Source organism: Hemibagrus wyckioides, linkage group LG02 (genome assembly GCF_019097595.1).
Source record: "Hemibagrus wyckioides isolate EC202008001 linkage group LG02, SWU_Hwy_1.0, whole genome shotgun sequence".
NCBI lineage: Eukaryota > Metazoa > Chordata > Actinopteri > Siluriformes > Bagridae > Hemibagrus > Hemibagrus wyckioides.
In genome coordinates this window covers 24,372,112-24,389,631 of record NC_080711.1, presented here as the reverse complement: position 1 = coordinate 24,389,631, position 17,520 = coordinate 24,372,112, and the positions used below count along the sequence as shown (strand labels likewise).

Sequence of the window (17,520 nt, the reverse complement as noted above, 5' to 3'; positions counted from 1 at the left end):
TCAATCAGCAAAAACAGACAGAAGCCAGAAGTCACGTGATGGCCGGTATATACTGTAATACACAGAGCAGGAAGACTCTGAGTGAGTAATTTACAGAAAGGGCTGAAATATTCCTCTTAATAAAAACAATACCAAAAAATGGTTCCTCAGAGTCACAGAAGAACCGCTCAGGAACATTTGGATTGAAAACACTTTTAGAGAATTATGCTGAAGGTGGAAATTTTTTCATTTTTTATGGCAAGAACAAAATCATTCCTAAATATCAATGTTCCTGGAAGTTCTTTTCAAGAGCATAGAAGTAATTTCCCAGATTTCAGCGGAATTTCAGCATTCCAGTGTGGTGTGGGGATTCTGAACTGTGATTGGTCAGAAGGTGCTGATCACTGCCTGTCACTTGGTGATTTGGTTTGGTGTTTTGTTTTTGAGTAGCAGAAGTAGTCATGTGGTTTCAAGACACTTCCTGTGTTTCCTGTAACCGTCCCTTTAACAGGACTGCATCGTCTTTTTAAATTCCTGGAAAGACTTTTTATTTGCACACACCTGAATTTCTCAGAACTCTTCTTCCTGTCGCAGTCTGAAAAGCAGAGTGAAAAAAAAAAAATACAACACTTTCATTTGCATCAATAGGGGAGACCTAAAAGGTTCTACATCAAGGACAGAACCCTTTTCCAAAGAACCCTTAAGGAACTTTTTTTATTTTCTAAGAACACCTCTTCACATGAAGCGACTCAACTAGTAAAAAGTTAATGCACCAAGCAACCTGCTCGACAAACTCCTCACTTCTCCTCTTAGAACCCTTATACTTAAGTTCTTCATTTGTCTGACTAAATTTCATTTGCTATCAGAAAGCATCTCAATAATCCGTAATCATAAAGTCAACCATTAAAGCGCCCTTAGAGTCTATTATGTTTAAAAATGGAGAAGGTTCTCTGTAGAACCCAAAGTGTTACCCTGACAGAGAAGGCTCCAAATATTAAAAGAAAAGAAAACCTTTAAATGTCCTTTGGTTTGAAGAACTGTTCGACATACAGCAAAGTGTTTCCTATCAGAACGGGTTCTAAGTAGAACCCTATTTGGAAGTTAAACACTCATCTGATGGGCCCGTAAAGAACCATTTTTTTTTTCAATCTCTAAATACTTGTAAAGGGTTGTTGCTCTGGGGAAACATTAGAGGTTCTATGTCAAACCCAGAAACTGAGTGTAAAAACCATCCTGTCAGAAAAAGGGTTCTAAATAGGGTTCTAACATCAGAGGACCCGAGCTCATCGGAGTACAGCCAATGAAGAAATGATGATAAAGTGCTGATACATATTTATTTATTTATGTATTTTTATTTATTTATGTATTTTTTATTTTCAGAGCTATTTATTTATTTGTTTGTTTGTTTGTTTGTTTATTTCATTTACTTTAAGAGGTTTAATTCTGTGGATATACAGTTCTTGTTCAGTTGCTTGTATTTTATTTCACTGTTTTTCCTCGTCCAAGCGAATGAAGTATTAATTCTTTTCTTTCTTGCATCTAAAATAAAATGATTGTGGTTGCTTGAGGCCTTTAAATATTCAGAAGCAGCCCCTGGAAAAAAAGGGAAATTTTCTTCTGTTTTTGTAGATAAACTATAAAACACATGCACAAGCTCTTCCACCTAGAAACCAAAAATCCTTTACACCCCTCCCTCAGAAGGACAGGTTAGGACGTGTTAACTAATAAATGAAATTAACTCACTGCTGCACCCGGGCTTCTAGTTTCTTCTTGATTTAAAGTCTGAAATGTAAAGAAATAAAAAGTAAAAGCAGCTCAGGGTATGTGTTATGTGGTATGACTTTGGACCTTCTCACGGTGTTGTGAATTTCCAGGCACTGACTTGAGTTAAAGGAAACAAAACACAAAGCACAGATGGAGGTCAAACTCCACCAGGCTCCTCTACATAACAATCCATCATGCCTATCTGGTGTTCTAGACGTGTAACAGGTAGAGCTTTACAATAAAGGAAGAGCGCAGACGTGGTTTATGGTTTGAGAGTTGAAGGTAGGTCATGTGACTTGTGGGAACTCTGTCGAATGTGAAAGTGACCGAAGGAAAAGAGACAAAGAACTGAATCTAAATCTTATCTTTGTATTCTAAATAAAGCATCCTACTGTGCTGATTAAAAGAAACAAAATGAAATGAAAAATCTTTTCAGAAACGTAGACAATAAATATATTTAAACACTTAAACCTGGATTAAGTAGAAGTTTAGCTGAACTTCATTTTTTGGGGGAAATGACAGAAATACTCCTGGAAGCTAATCCAGGCAGAGAATCAAAATGACCAATGGTGTAAGATCTCAACCAGCGATTTGTTATCCGTTTCTGAGAATAAACCCGGTTAACGATCATTAAAGTCGGTTTGCTGTGTCTTGTCTGGGTGGAGCTTTAAACTTACATCTGAACACAAAGGAGAAAAAACACTAAACGTCTCTGCTGTCCAGAAATGAAACTAACAACGGTTCTGATCTCATTATAGCCTGTTTATAGCATGTGTTATAACACAATGGTCTGGTGACACGACACACGGGATGAACTGCACATGACTTCCTGCATCTACCTCCTCCTCCTGCACCAGCTCTGCATTAAAGGATCTGATCTGAGATCTTAATGGCGTACGAACAGATACAGACACGATTAGGAGAGAAAAATAATAATAATCGGGAATTTCGGGAAACACTGACATCTGCTGGTAACATGGTGAAGAACAGCTGAACTTTCACTTTCACTTTCCTGTAAAATAAGTGTGAAATGATAAGACAGAGACCACACAGATATATACACACAAGCACGCAAACTTAGCCACACACACACACACACACACACACAGCTTTTATCCGCACTGTGACCCAGTAACTTCTTCCTTTAGTTAGGTTCATGCATGCAAAATTAACTAACTAACTAACTAACTAACTGAATAATTAATGCAAGGATCAAATAAAAACCTTTTTAAACAGCTGTCACAGCTGCAGTGCATCAGGTTTAAGGTGAGAAACCTATCAAAAAAATTTAATTTATAAAATTATTTCACACTTTTTTAGGTTTGCACTCACCTTGGTAGTAGTAGTAGTAGTAGTAGTAGTAGTAGTAGTAATAATAATAATAATAATAATAATAATAATAATAATAATAATAATAATACAAAACAAAAGAAAGGAGGATACAAAAAATATTTAAGAGCTAACCTGCATGCTTTGTAAAAGTAAATTCTGTTAAAAATATTATTATTAATAATAATTCTAAATAATAAATAAATAATAATAATTCTTGAATGCAGAATAAATCCAACATGTGGGGTTTTAAAACTAATTCATATGCAAACACAATACAATAAATGACAAAAATCCCGATTTCCCCAGAAAGGCCCATTTGCTTAGAAGTGAGCCACATGTTCAGAGGAACTGCAGTTACTCATGCGATGCCTGCTGTGCCTGAGATATAATCTCATACGCCATATGTAAAAGAGGGATGTCCAATCCAGCACCAAGTAAACATGAGCATTTCTGAGAAACTCGACAGAAATGAAAGCAGCTATATGAAGTAAGGCAAATTGACTCAAACTGACTAGAGATGCGTGTATGTGAGGCATTTCAGTTTCACAATGAAATCATTGTTAGAAGCAGCTGTAAAAGAGAACTAACTTCATGTATGTACACGTCCTAATGCACACGCCTGGAGGTTCATCTTACTGTGTGGCGTGCCAAGTCCATAATTAACCTGTATTTACTGTGGCGTGTTTGGGTGGAGAGGTCTGAAAACACAGCGAGTGACAAAAGAAGAAAATAAAGGAAAAAGAAATGAAAGTAACAGCAGCTCTGTTCTCATTACAGCACTTTTAGCCGTTATAACGCAATAGTCTGGCGACACAACGTAGTGTGAACTTCACAGAATTTCTGCACAAATATCCGCTCGAATAAACATGATGCACAAACAGATACAGAAACATTCGATTATCTCCTGCAGTGACACAACATGAGATGAAATAAAACTTGGATAATAAAGCGTGGTGAAGATGTTTCGTCTACGTAGGTGTATAAAGCACAGTGTTAAAGAACACTGGGAATATCTGACATGCAGCTCTCTGAGGCTCATATTTTATTATGGGTGTTATTTTTACTCTTAACTTCATGCTACTTAGGAGCTACTTTAGGGTCATAGGATTTAACATACTGTATGTATGCTCCAACAGGTACACACACACACACACACACACACACACACGCACTATATGGCCAGTGCACCCCTGAGTTCTTGTAGAACAGTACACACCAGATTTCAGCAGTCTGTGTTCCAGGTATCCAGGGCTCTGTGCAGGACACAGCTCTTTCACCTAAAGCTTAACCTCCACGCCATGTCTTTGTGCAGCTCCTTTGTGCACTTTCTCATGCTGGAACAGGCCTCTTAGTTTCAGTGAAGGAACTGAAGAGAAATTCAACAGAAAAACAGAAATACTTCATAGAATTGTGTGCAGATTGGAGAAGAAGAATCAGATATGAGTGCAATAGTCAAGGGGTGCACAAACTTTTGGCCATGTCTAAGGTATATCCGTGCATGCATAAACACAGAGCAAGAAACATGTTTTTCTAACACACAGGCGCGCGCACGCGCTCGGTCGTTATGGCAACCAGGGATCGCGTGTTGTCAGAGTGGCGCGCGCACTGCGGTTTGAAGTAGAACTTGACGATTTCAGAGAAGAGCTTCAAGCTAAAGCGAAAGCAAACTTTCCGGGAAACGCAGTGTACATGTGTGTGTGTGTGTGTGTGAGAGAGAGAGAGAGGGAGAGAGAGAGAGCGAGAGAGCGCGAGGAGGGAGGGTGAGGAGGGGTGGCGCTTAGGCTGCTTTATAACGCTGCTACGCTCCCAAGATCAGATTCACGCGAGGACCGCAGGCTTGAAAAGCTAATGGAATTAACTCAGCGCGTTGTGGAGTTCATACACACGCCGATCAGACGCCATGCTTCCACGGTCTCCAGCTCACTGTTTCAGGCTGTGAACGGTAAGAGCGCTGAGATGATTTTTTCCCCTCCGAAAACCCGACAATAAAAATCGCCTAGACAGGAGTAACTGAAGCCAGGGAGCCGCGGTGAATGTGTGTGCGCGCGCGCGCGCGTGTATGTGTGTGCGCCTAGTTTTAGCACAAGTTTAGAATCCGATTTTAATCGATCACTGTTAATATAAACCGAGTTAATAGATGACTTAGTTGTTAGAGTCGAGTCTCACCGCAAAGAACTTTTCACCGTGAAAACAAAACGTTCTCCTGCGAGTTCCTGGAAAAGTCTTTGAGGAGTTCCTCCTGGAAGTTTTTTTTTAATGAAACCTAAACCCCTTTCTTTAGGGGATAGAATGCTGTCTGTTCCCACGATGGGACGGATTCTAAACACCGCAGATGAAATTTCAGACACTGTGAGATGTTCCAACATCAACTTTATCTCCATTTAGACTGGCGTGTTCTGAGCTGTACCCAGATTTGAGGTCAATTGTGCATAAGAATGCTTTGTTCCGCTTACAATCCTTTTGTTCCTATAGATGTAATGAACGTGGTTGGAATTATTCATGTATAAAAAAGAAAAAAAAAAAAGAATTAATAAAAATAAGAGTGTTTTATGTCTGTAGGAGTCAGGATGGAAATGATTATTTTAGCGTTTTTTCTCAGACAGTGTAATTACAGTTACTGGCCTCTAGCTACCATCCAAACCTCAGAGTGCTGCCAGATATCTAAATCCTGATGATCTTATTCAGTTCCAAGTGTCATTTAATGAGAATCAGCTACATTTCAAGAACAAATCCTTTCCATTTCCAGTGAAATGGGAACTCCAGCACTGCTCCTGCTCCTGATCTGAAACTAAAGGAAACAGAAAGTGACCTCAGATCCGTGGAGTTATTCTGCATCTTGACTTGAATATGAAAAGCAGATTTCCAATTTGACTTCACGGCTGTTAAATGTCTGAAATCACAGTCCTGATCGGCTGACTCACATACTTTCTCTTTCCTCCCTCCCATCAGACCTCCTCGCCTAGATGACCTTTATGACGCTACGCTATGGAAGACAGCGCCAGGAGCTGGTCTTCCCTGTAGGATGGTAGCGCACGGCGCCGTGGAAGACACGTCAGGCACTTCAGCGGATCGCCGAGCCCCGCACTTGCACACAGAAAACCACACTCACTTCCGGTCTTTCAGGAGTGAGAGCGACTTCAAAACCATCGTCGAGACCACATCCATGCTGGAGGAAAGCGGATTCTACTGGGGGCCAATGACGGTCGAAGAAGCCCACCATAAGCTCAAAAAGGAACCTGTGGGAACTTTCCTGATCCGGGACAGCCAACAGAGGGACGTTTTCTTTACACTGAGCTACAGGGCTCCTCCAGGGCCAGTCAGCGTTCGGATACACTTCCAGAGCTCGCGCTTCAGTCTGATGGGGAGCAAGGAGTCGTTCGATACGCTCTTCCAGCTGCTGGAACACTACTCCAGCTCGACAAAGAAGAGCCTGCTTTGTCCGTACAGAAAGCAGCGTGTACGCTCACTGCAGGAACTCTGCCGCAAACAGATTATGGAAACGTCCGGAGCGCAGGCTATTGATCAGCTTCCGGTCAATTCCATCGTCAAAGACTTCCTCCGCTCTTTTCCGTATCGGCTCTGAAGGCTCGGACGCATTAACGCACCGCTACGGAAACATGCTTGCCATACTTGACGGTTCCGAACAGGCACTTTGTAGCACATTTTGGAATGACTTGAACAGTTGAAAGTTTACAACGTCGTTGAATGTTTACACTATTATGCAGGGGCCTTGAGTGTTTCCTGTGATTCTATTTTTGCTGTGCAAAAACATCCATTTCTCTACCAGTATTTTTATAGTAATAATAATAATAATAAATGTATTTTTAAACCATTGAAAAACACATCTGGCTTTTTTATTCATTCACTTTGTCTGCAATGGGAGGGGAGAAAACAAACAAATATGGGAATGTTAGATTTTCCCCTCACAACCAAAAGAGCACACAATGAACATTGTTCAGATCATGAACATCTCAAGTTGTACTTTCACTTTGAAAACAAAGCTATTCTTGAAGGATCTTTTAGGAGTGCTGCCCGGAATTTCAGGAAGCTTAAAACCCTCCCAAGCGAACGAGCGGAATCTTGATGCTTTTACAGATACATAGAGAAGAGTAAAAATCTCTCCTGTTTAAACCCTATACACTATCCCGCAGTGTTGAAGTTCATTGAGGAAAAGAACATTTCAGGCGTTATTTCGTCACCCAGAGGCACTGCTCTGTCACCCACGGCGCGGCAAAAACTAATCAAAAAACGAATCTGACTGGAACAGTACAATTCCATTCAGTAAGCTTTACTGGTTCCAGTGTATTTGGTCTATATTCGATGACCTTCTTAGTAATTTTGTCACTCAACTGAAAGTGGATCTAGCCCTTCCCGAGAATAGGGAAATGTTCTCACTATGTCATTGTTACTCTGTTGCTTTTTTTAAAACAACCTCGTCGTCTAGATTACGTCTCCTGATGTACCTGCATTCCTGAAATGACACACGTGCTAGACTGACTCATCTGAGTAGAAGCAGGGTTTAAGGGGCAGAGCTTCGGTGACCGTAATCTCTTCATGGCTCAGACACACATTTACAAGAAACAGAGGGCGGGCGGAGCCTGTTAAGGAACACACACACACACACTCACAGTGGCAATAAATTGCTTTACTCAGAAAGTGAGTAAGATCGAGATAAGGCTTTGTGTCTTGGGTGTTGCCGTACCGTAAACTCTAGCTGATCAGTGGTAATAGTGTTTGACGCAGGAGGAAGTGATTTCTTTCACTCAGATCTGTTTGCTGTGTACATGGAAGACAAAGAAGTATATGTATATATATATATGTATATTATTATTATTATCTTTTCTTTTCTTTTTTTCAAATAGCTGTACTATATACTGTACAGTTAGAGAATTTTATTTTAAGTCATTTTTACAGTTTTTTTTAAATAGATATTTTAATCTAATGGTTAAAGTTTTGTAGTATTTTTAAAAATTATAAAAATTTATTTTATAGCTGTACAATATACTGTACAGTTAGAGAATTTAATTTTAAGTCTTTTTGTTGTACAAGATAAAAAAAAAATAGCATATATTTTTCAAGTTATAAAAGTAAATCTTTATGAGGAAGATTTGTTTTTAGCTTTTTTATCTTCCTCTTTCATTGTGAAACATCCTGACATCAACAACTCCATCCATTCGAATGATTTATAAGACGCAGCTTATTTTCCTGAATTGTTTTCCCTCTGAGTTGATGTTACTTACACGTTCTGCACATAATGACAGTGTATGAATTTCTTGTGACTCATGAATGAGTTCTTGAAAGCTTCCTGCTTCTTCTCCTTCTTCTTCTTTTTTTTCTTTTCTGAATCACCACACTATCTTGAAAGCGTAAGTGCTTACTGAGAAGCACCCCGGGGTGAAACTAAGTGTGGTGGCCCATGACGGAAATCTGCCTGAGAACAAAGCAGCTGTGAGTTATCTTTTTCAAATCTTTCAGGGTCTGGATTGGTATCTTCCGAAGAAGTCGAACGAATGTGAGAGTTCTGGTGAAAGATTTCAGACGAAGAGTGAATTCAGATGAAAGGGCATGTGATGGTGTTTTAGTTTAACACTCGCCGGATTTTATTTCTGAGTATAATCATATAAACAGGGGGAACAAAGAGTTGTGGAGTTGTGAGAATGCAGACGCTTTCCACAGCATTCTGACAAAAAAGAAAAAAAAAAAAACAGGTCAATTAGAATAAAGAAAATTGATTTCATTTACATCACCGGTTAGTTTAATTTCCAAATATAATTACATTTCGTTTTCAGGAAACTGAGGCCTTGAGAAAAACAACCTTCTGGATTGAACCTTAAAATATTTAGAAAATAAATCTACCTTTTTATTCACTGTATAAAGCACAGATGAATACATAAATGAATTTAAAGCTTTTCTCAAGCCCCAAGATACACTTTGTAGGTGTGTGTATGTGTGTGTGTGTGTGTGTGTGTGTGTGTGTGTGTGTGTGTGTGTGTGTGTAATCGAGGCATCACTCTACCTGCTCACGGTGAAGAACAGACATGAAAGTGCAAAATCACTTCCAGGAAAGAAGACTGCTGTGTTTCCCTGAAGAACCTCTTACACACACACACACACACACACATACACACACACACACACACAAAATAAAGTACTCATGCTATTATACTGGATCTCTTTCTCTGTGTGTGTGTTCTATTCCTAACACCATCACCTGAACAAAAAACTGAATTTAAATCACGTTACATAAACACAATAAAACACAAACACTAAGAAGCCCGTAATCACTCGCCTGAAGGTCACTTGGTGAGAAGGATGTTGATTAATTTATTTAATGGCAGCTCAGTCAGTCGAGTCGTGCTCCTGTAAATCACAGGGATCATACGATCGTATCCTTGAAATAAAACATCCGGAGAGAAGAAACAGAGCGTGTCTAGGGAACATCTGTTTACATCTGCTGTAGCGTAACTCGGAGCTTACATAAACTTCTTCTTTCTCAGAACAAACCGAAATGTAACCAAGAACGGAAAAAAACGTATGTTTTAATAACAAACAATTACGCCGGCAAATTGTGCATGAAAACACATCGTCATGGTAACAGTGTGATAACAGTAACGTTACACCCATGCTGCTTCCTTTAAAGGCAGAAAATATCCAATGTAAAATATTTACACAGTGCATATGAATACGTTATGAAGCCTCAGATAAGGTGTTACCCGAAGCACATACGTGATAAAAAATATAAATTATTCATGACTTTCTTTTTGTGTCTCTCACTACTGTATGTAAAGACTTTTAAGAACGCCTCACCGAAGGTACCTGAGGTATAACCTCGCTATGAAGCTTCAATCTGGCTGCAAGCTTAATATCGTTACTATACGTCACATGCACAGAGAAAACATTTCTGTTATAAATATCCCTGCGTTCAGAAAACTGAATCAGAATCAAAAAATAAACTTCCTTCTGTGGAAGGTTTAGTGTGATCGATAGGAACTTTTTAACAGTCAGTTCAAACTCAAGTGAAATTTAAATAGCTGTATTTTCCACACACACACACACACACACACACACACACACACACACACTCTGAAGAAATACATAACTGTACCATTTGACTCACACTTCGACACTGTAACCTCTTTTTCTCCATTTGCTCTAACCACAACTGAAGACCCCTAGGGATTAGTACTTTTCACCCTACTATAATTCAGACCATAAGAGCGAATTCCAGGAAGGCAACACACACTACCACCTTCCTGTTTCATTCACCTACGACCAACGAGGTTTCGTTCTTATTATGAACCTTCATGAAAGAAAGAGCTACAGTAAGATCTCAGGATGTTGGTTCTCAGACATCTTCATGACCGTACGCTGCTTTACTGGATCCAGTTACATCATTTTCTAAAAGATGATGCCGCCGCTGCTAGTGACGCATCAGAGCTTCAGACTTCTCAGGACCTGGTTTTCACACCATTCACACAGTGTGAACACTTTACCAAACATGTTACACTGATGATATGTTTAACCCAAGTGGAAAGAACTTGCTTTCTAACCAAGAATACACGAGTCCGGTGAGGTTAAAGCTCTGCTGCAGGACAGTAAGAGTTCAGCAATGTGTGTGTGTACCCCAAATCATCCTGCTGGGTGTCTGATGCTGTCTTTTTTTTAATTTCTTCATTTTATTTCTTCAGTGATGTCACAAATGTCGACATGGTGATGTGGTGTAGGAGACAGCAGGACTTCCTGTTATCTATAAAGAAGAACTAAACCTCACTCTGAACACGGAATGTTCTCAGTGAGGGAGCCATCTTGACAATCTGGCAACTGTAGGTCATACTCTGGGGGATTAAAGATTACATCTCAGCACTTTCATTAGAGATGACGTATACACCTCTGTTAAATGTGTAAACTTCCACGTGGAGCGCTCCAACCGCATTTCTAGAAAGAAAATTCATGACAAGACAAACTATTTGGAAATGGAGAAAGATTCAGAAGTCTTGCTACACTCCCTAGGAGCAGGCGTCCTGCAAAGATTACAACTGAGAACATAAGCAATCCTGAAACATATAAAACAGGACCCAAGAGTAACAGCAGAAGCTCTGCAGAAGACTCTACAAACTGCAGGCTGAACAAAATGTTCTGTGAAAAAATGTGTAATGCTCTGGAGGAACATAAGGCACTGAGAACCTCATAACTCTGAAGAACAGTGTAGGGAACATCATGGTCTGGAGCTGCTTTGCTTCATTCAGAACATTTTACAGGAGCACGTCAGGGCGACAGTACGTGACCTCAAGCTTATCAGAGGCTGGGTGATGAAACAAGACAATAAACCAAAATAGCCATGCCAGAGTTCTGACCCAATTCAGATGCTGAGATATGACCAGAAGAGGGCTGACAGCCCAAATATACTGACTGAAAACACTTGATGGAGGTCACTGCTCCTAAACTCAAGACTAACTCGGTGTGATTATAACTTCATGATTAAGATTAAAACCTTAACCTTTTTTATATTTATTATTTTTTACTATAAATTAGTCACAAATGTGTAGAAATATTTGTTTTTAACATAACCTCCATCTTACACAATCCGCCTGTTCCAGCGTTTAAAGAGTGACCAGATTCATCTAGAAAAAAAAAACGTTATCTCCTAATTTATCTCACACTTTTACAGGGAGTTATAATACAGTATATACACTGATCAGGCATAACATTATGACCGCCTGCCTAATATCGTGTTGGTCCCCCTTTTGCAGCCAAAACAATCCTGACCCGTCCTGCACTGTGTATTCTGACCCCTTTCTATCAGAACCAGCATTAACTTCTTCAGCAGTTTGATCAACAGTAGCTCGTCTGTTAGATCGGATCACACGGGCCAGCCTTCACTCCCCACGTGCATCAATGAGCCTTGACCGCCCATGACCCTGTCTCCGGTTCACCACTGTTCCTTCCTTGGACCACTTTTGATAGATACTGACCACTGCAGACCGGGAACACCCCACAAGAGCTGCAGTTTTGGAGATGCTCTGATCCAGTGGTCTAGCCATCACAATTTGGCCCTTTGTCAAACTCGCTCAAATCCTTACGCTTGTCCATTTTTCCTGCTTCTAACATCAACTTTGAGGACAAAATGTTGACTTGCTGCCTAATATATCCCCCCCACTAACAGGAGCCATGATGAGGAGATACTCAGTCTTATTCACTTCACCTCTCACTGCTCATGATGTTATGACTGATCGGTGTAGATGTAAAAGTTCCAGCTTTTAAATAGTTTATATTAGAATTCCAGGTCTGCTAAAAGAAGTTGGTCTAAGATAACAGACGTATTTCTGTCATTTTCAGATCAACAGCATCTGCTTTTAAGAGTCAAAGTCTACACTGTATTTAAAAAGAAAAAAAAAGAAAAGAAAAAAAAGAAGTATCAACAGACATGTTTTTGTTCCGAATCTCTGATGGCTGGTCAGTAAAAGACAAAGGCACCTGGCTCTGGCTGACCACTTAGCAGTTTGTCTGTGTGTGTAGAACAGATTAAATTTCTCCATGGAACTGGAGGTTTATGGGAATGGCACTGATCTCACATTCCCATTCTACATGCAGGAATGCACTTTGTACAGTTTGTAAGGTGATCCTGTGTTATGAGATTCACAACATTATGACTAAACGCTGTCTGCATGGTCAGAAGGTCATGATTGATTCCCATATCACAGGTTTATCTTCAGATTCAGGACTAGGACTTCAGCTATTGTATGTCACTTAGTCAAGAGAGAGAGAGAGAGAGAGAGAGGCTTGTAAAGAAACAACAATCGCAACGTCAGCAAAAACAGGAAGTAACTGGTTTTAGCGATGTCCAGACTATATAAGGCTCTTCATTTTTAAAAATAAACTTCTAAGAAGAACTAGATCTATGAAGCATCATCAGAACATGAGACACCACACATTTTTTGTGCTGTGGTGAGAAGACTTCGATCTTCGAGGAATGGCATGAGCTTTCTTCAAGCAAGCATCTTCTTTTCAAGTTCTCTGTTTCACAGAATAGCACTTGCAGGGTTTTCTCACCATCTCACTTTTTCCTGGAACAGAACCAGCTCTGAGTCATGCAGCCCAGCGTTTGGGTCTCGAGGCCTTTTCGTGCTTCATAACAAGTAATTGATAGAGATTCCAGTGAATGGAGACGATTAGGATCTTGACCTGCATGGTGATCTGCTCACTCCATGTTACAATCATGAAGATCTTTCCAAACATGTGGTTAAGTCCATGATGAGCATGCACCGGTTATAAACATCATTATAATTGTTCTTTTTACTAACAGAGGCCAGCTCTGTGGAGGGTGAGACATTATCGTCTCTTGCGCTGCAGTAGTAGAATATGAAAAGTCAGCAGAAATATGTTTATTCTCTGTTTTTACAGAACTGCAACCTCAGCTGGAAACTTAACTTTGAAGAAGCTTTAGGTTCCGCCCACTTTTACAAAAATAACATTTTACAAAACATATTCATGGCTCTGTCTGTCAATGATGTGTCATTAGACTACGTACGTCAATTTCTTTATAAAACCTCATAAGTCACACTTACTAAAGCAGAAACATATTTCTCTCATTTGAAATGATCTGTCTCTCATTTACATCACATGTTAATTCCTATTCTTCTTTTAGAAAGAGAAGAATATATATATATATATATACACACACACACCTGTTAGTGGGGGGGATATATTAGGCAGCAAGTGAACATTTTGTCCTCAAAGTTGATGTTAGAAGCAGGAAAAATGGACAAGTGTAAGGATTTGAGCGAGTTTGACCAAAAGGACCAAATTGTGATGGCTAGACCACTGGATCAGAGCATCTCCAAAACTGCAGCTCTTGTGGGGTGTTCCCGGTCTGCAGTGGTCAGTATCTATCAAAAGTGGTCCAAGGAAGGAACAGTGGTGAACCGGAGACAGGGTCATGGGCGGCCGAGGCTCACTGATGCACGTGGGGAGTGAAGGCTGGCCCGTGTGATCCGATCCAACAGACGAGCTACTGTTGCTCAAATTGCTGAAGAAGTTAATGCTGGTTCTGACAGAAAGGGGTCAGAATACACAGTGCAGGATGGGTCAGGGCTGCAAAAAAGGGAGACCAAAACAATATTAAGCAGGAGGTGGTCGTAATGTTATGCCTGATCAGTGTATAATATAATAATATATATGTAAATAACATCGGAGCATTAAGCTTGGAGTTAAAGTTTTATTTTAAAATTTTATTTTAATCGATATATAAAACTTATTTTATTATCTTGGAAAAACGTTTTATTTGCTTAAAAAGTGCTATGGAAACGCTGTAATTAAAAGTAATTGTGAAATATGGACATAATTTTAACATTGTTCAGTATTATTAAAAGAAAACCAAACATGTCTGTAGGATGTTTAATGAATCATGTGCTAAGAGCAGCACTTCCTTTGCCACATAAAAAAAAAAAAAAATCCTAGTTTCTTTCCTGCTTGGAAGTGGGAGCTGCCCATATGAATTTCCTTTAACTGAAAAGGCCGTTGCAGGCATGAGAACAGACGTGTCCAAACGAGTTGCTGGGTTCTGCAAATCTAGTCCGGGTTTATCCATAGATTTTTACTTCCTGGATGCTTTTACCTAGAAAAAGCACTATGGTTGCTTTTAAAAGGAAGTGATACAGAGATGAAATTGTGTTGCAGTATTTTTTTTAAACACATCCTTGTTTGTTTGCCAACAAAAAGCTGTTCCAGGACAGCAGGACTGTCAGCTCGAGTGAAGATGGCTTGGAGGTCACTTGAAGGCCGTGGGTAATGATTTAACAAACATGTCCATTTTAATCATAACGAAACATGAAAAGTATTGGCACCCTATAACCCAGTTTGGGTTGCTGTATCAATCTTCTTTGGGCTTTTCCCTTCATGGGTCTCCACAGCGAATCATCTCTCTCCACCTATCCCTATCTTCTGCATCCTCAACACTTACACCCACTAGCTTCGTATCCTCATTTATTACATCCATATACCTCCTCTTTGGCCTTCCTCTTTTCCTCCTGCCTGGCAGCTCCAACATTCTACTACCAATCATAAAACAATTATTATTTCTTTATTTTTATTGAATCTGAAGCTGATAAGGTTCTGGGTTGTTGATGGGAGGATCGGGGTTCATGCCCTGTAGCATCACCAAGCTCCACTGTTGGGCAACTGAGCAAGGTCCTTAACCCTCTCTCTGCTCCCGGGGTGCTGTATCATAACTGTCCCTGTGCTCTGACCCCAACTTCCTCAGCTGGGATATGCGAAGAAAAATATTCCACTGTGCTGTAACGTATGTGTAGCAATACTAAAGGCTTCATGTCCTCAGTTCTTCTTCTACATCTCTTTAGTACTTCACTACATGATCATTATTTCTGATCAGAGGACACTGCTAGGATCGTACGCTTCATATCGTACCCTTTCATCTTGCTGTGTCTTGTGTTTTAATATAAAGGGAGGTAATTACGGCTTTAAATGGTATTTAATTAATCAATTAGTCAGCAGCCACAAGCTCCAGAGAAATTCCTCCACCTTTCAGGGGTCGTTTTACTCCACGAAGGATTCGACGAGGATCTCCAGGGAAGGCTAAAGCTTTTGTTTAACTGTAGAGCGAGAATCACATTTTCCATTTGGATGCCTCATGAAGAACAGCGACAGTTTTGACACAGAATAAGCAATAGCTATAATTTAGTATTCGATTAGGTCCTCGCCCTAAACAACCTCCACAGAAACTCCTCCACCTTTTACTGTTATATATACAATGAGAAAAGGACAGGACAGGGATATGAATCATCTCAGGTTTGTTACCGAAACTAATAAACTAGCCGCGCTTAACACAAGGTCCGTGACATTCGGCGCTTGGCACCTGCACTCGTTTTGGCTTTTTATTTTTGCACTGAAACTGAAATGAATTACGGGAAAAAAAAACAAAAAAAACAGATGTTTCACAGACTCAAAAGCTTGAACTGAACTCTCTCTATCAGATAAGAGTATCTTAACTTTGCAATGGTTTTGGGAAACTGCTGTAAAAAAAAACTGCTGTGCAATTCAACAGAATCTGAAGAACTCGGAAGTAAACAGTTATTCAGCAGTTCAGTGGAAGTGAAGGGAAATCTGGGCACAAGCACAAGTTCAGATAAGTGCAGCTGTAATGAGGTTTTAACAAAGATAAAGAGTTTTAAAAAAACAAAAAACCACGAAAGTGAAGTAGTACAAAACGTGCGGCTGTTATATATGCAGAATAATTTATTGCATGTCTATTATATTTATCTGTAAAGCAATCATAAGAGTTTAAAAGCAATCTGCAGCTTACACAACGTAGAAACGCGTCATCTGATAATTGTTTTTTTCCTTATTTATGGACATGACATTTTTTTTTTACATGACAGTGAAAATACTGCACACCATTTACTGTATTGCTTTAAAGGCAACCTTTTAAAAATTAAAAATAAGCCCAGAGAGAAAATATATCGAACGAAGAAGAACAGAAAACACCCTTTATGTCTATATGCTGCTTTATAAGAAGTGATAAAAATCCCAAACAATTTTTTGTTCTTTTTGAGAGAATAGGACCTTAGAGTGAAATAAATTAGTTTGTTTATTTCTTTTCCTTAAAATATAAATTACCGTTATTGCAGATCTAAGCTGAAAGCTGACGCCCAACCTTCTCTGGTTATTCATGAGAGGAATCGTGAGCTGGTCGTCCTGCTGCAACGTAACGTGGTGTTAGCGAGACTGAAAAACCTTCTGTACAGACAAACAAAAAAAAGGAAACTTTTAAAGGTAAATTAAAGGTAGCAAAGAGTAAGTCATCAATCACGGCCGTACAAAACTTCTGCTGCGCTTTTCTCTAAAAAACATTTTTCAGAGGGTTTTCGGAGATGGTGGTGAGGAGAAAACCAGTTGTGGTGCTGAGCGATAAAGTGTCACAATCTGTTGAAAATGGATGTGTTGATAAAATGTCCGCCATTTTTTCCCAGCCTCCATCCGGGTTTTACGAAGAAGCGTGCTATCCATAATCATGCCTACAACCCTGCAAGTGGCTCTGTGATTGACAGGAGAGAGAGAGCGTATGCCCCGCCCACACCGAGCACACTGTCAGTCCTGTATGTGGAATCTGGAGCAATAAATGTACAGATCGTGTGTTAAGTAAAAACATGAAGCGTGTTTATCCCATCAGTTACAATTCATACCACAAATACGCAAAACAAGGTGTAGTTTTATTAAGAAAGCAATGCAAATAAATAAATTCCTTTTGTAATTAAACCTGATGTAATCTAATCGCAGTCTCTCTTCAGCCAATCACGTGCCTGCTGTGTGCACTGCTTAATTAATATTCATGACCTTGAAACCAGACAGAGATAAACATAAGGCAAAGCAACAAACATTAACCGATAAAAATGACGATCAAATCAAAACTATCCTGATGACCAAATTTAA

General features: G+C 39.6%; 1 protein-coding gene and 1 long non-coding RNA gene across 3 annotated transcripts; one reads left to right on the top strand and one right to left on the bottom strand.

The window, feature by feature from the left end:
• Positions 1-4,303: 4,303 nt before the first annotated feature.
• LOC131365263 (uncharacterized) lies at positions 4,304-14,161 on the bottom strand. 2 transcript variants are annotated; one of them, XR_009206585.1, is made up of 4 exons: positions 9,092-14,161; positions 8,316-8,755; positions 7,778-7,851; positions 4,304-4,441 (listed from the first exon to the last, which is right to left on the bottom strand). It is a non-coding gene; the product is annotated as an uncharacterized LOC131365263 (long non-coding RNA). The 2 variants fall into 2 exon arrangements; XR_009206584.1 differs by lacking the exon at positions 9,092-14,161 and having other exon boundaries at positions 8,316-9,004.
• socs1a (suppressor of cytokine signaling 1a) lies at positions 4,859-6,915 on the top strand. The gene is made up of 2 exons (XM_058408966.1): positions 4,859-5,017; positions 6,025-6,915. Exon 2 carries the CDS (start codon positions 6,098-6,100, stop codon positions 6,656-6,658), a length of 561 nt encoding a protein of 186 aa, XP_058264949.1. The 5' UTR covers positions 4,859-5,017; positions 6,025-6,097; the 3' UTR covers positions 6,659-6,915.
• Positions 14,162-17,520: the final 3,359 nt, after the last annotated feature.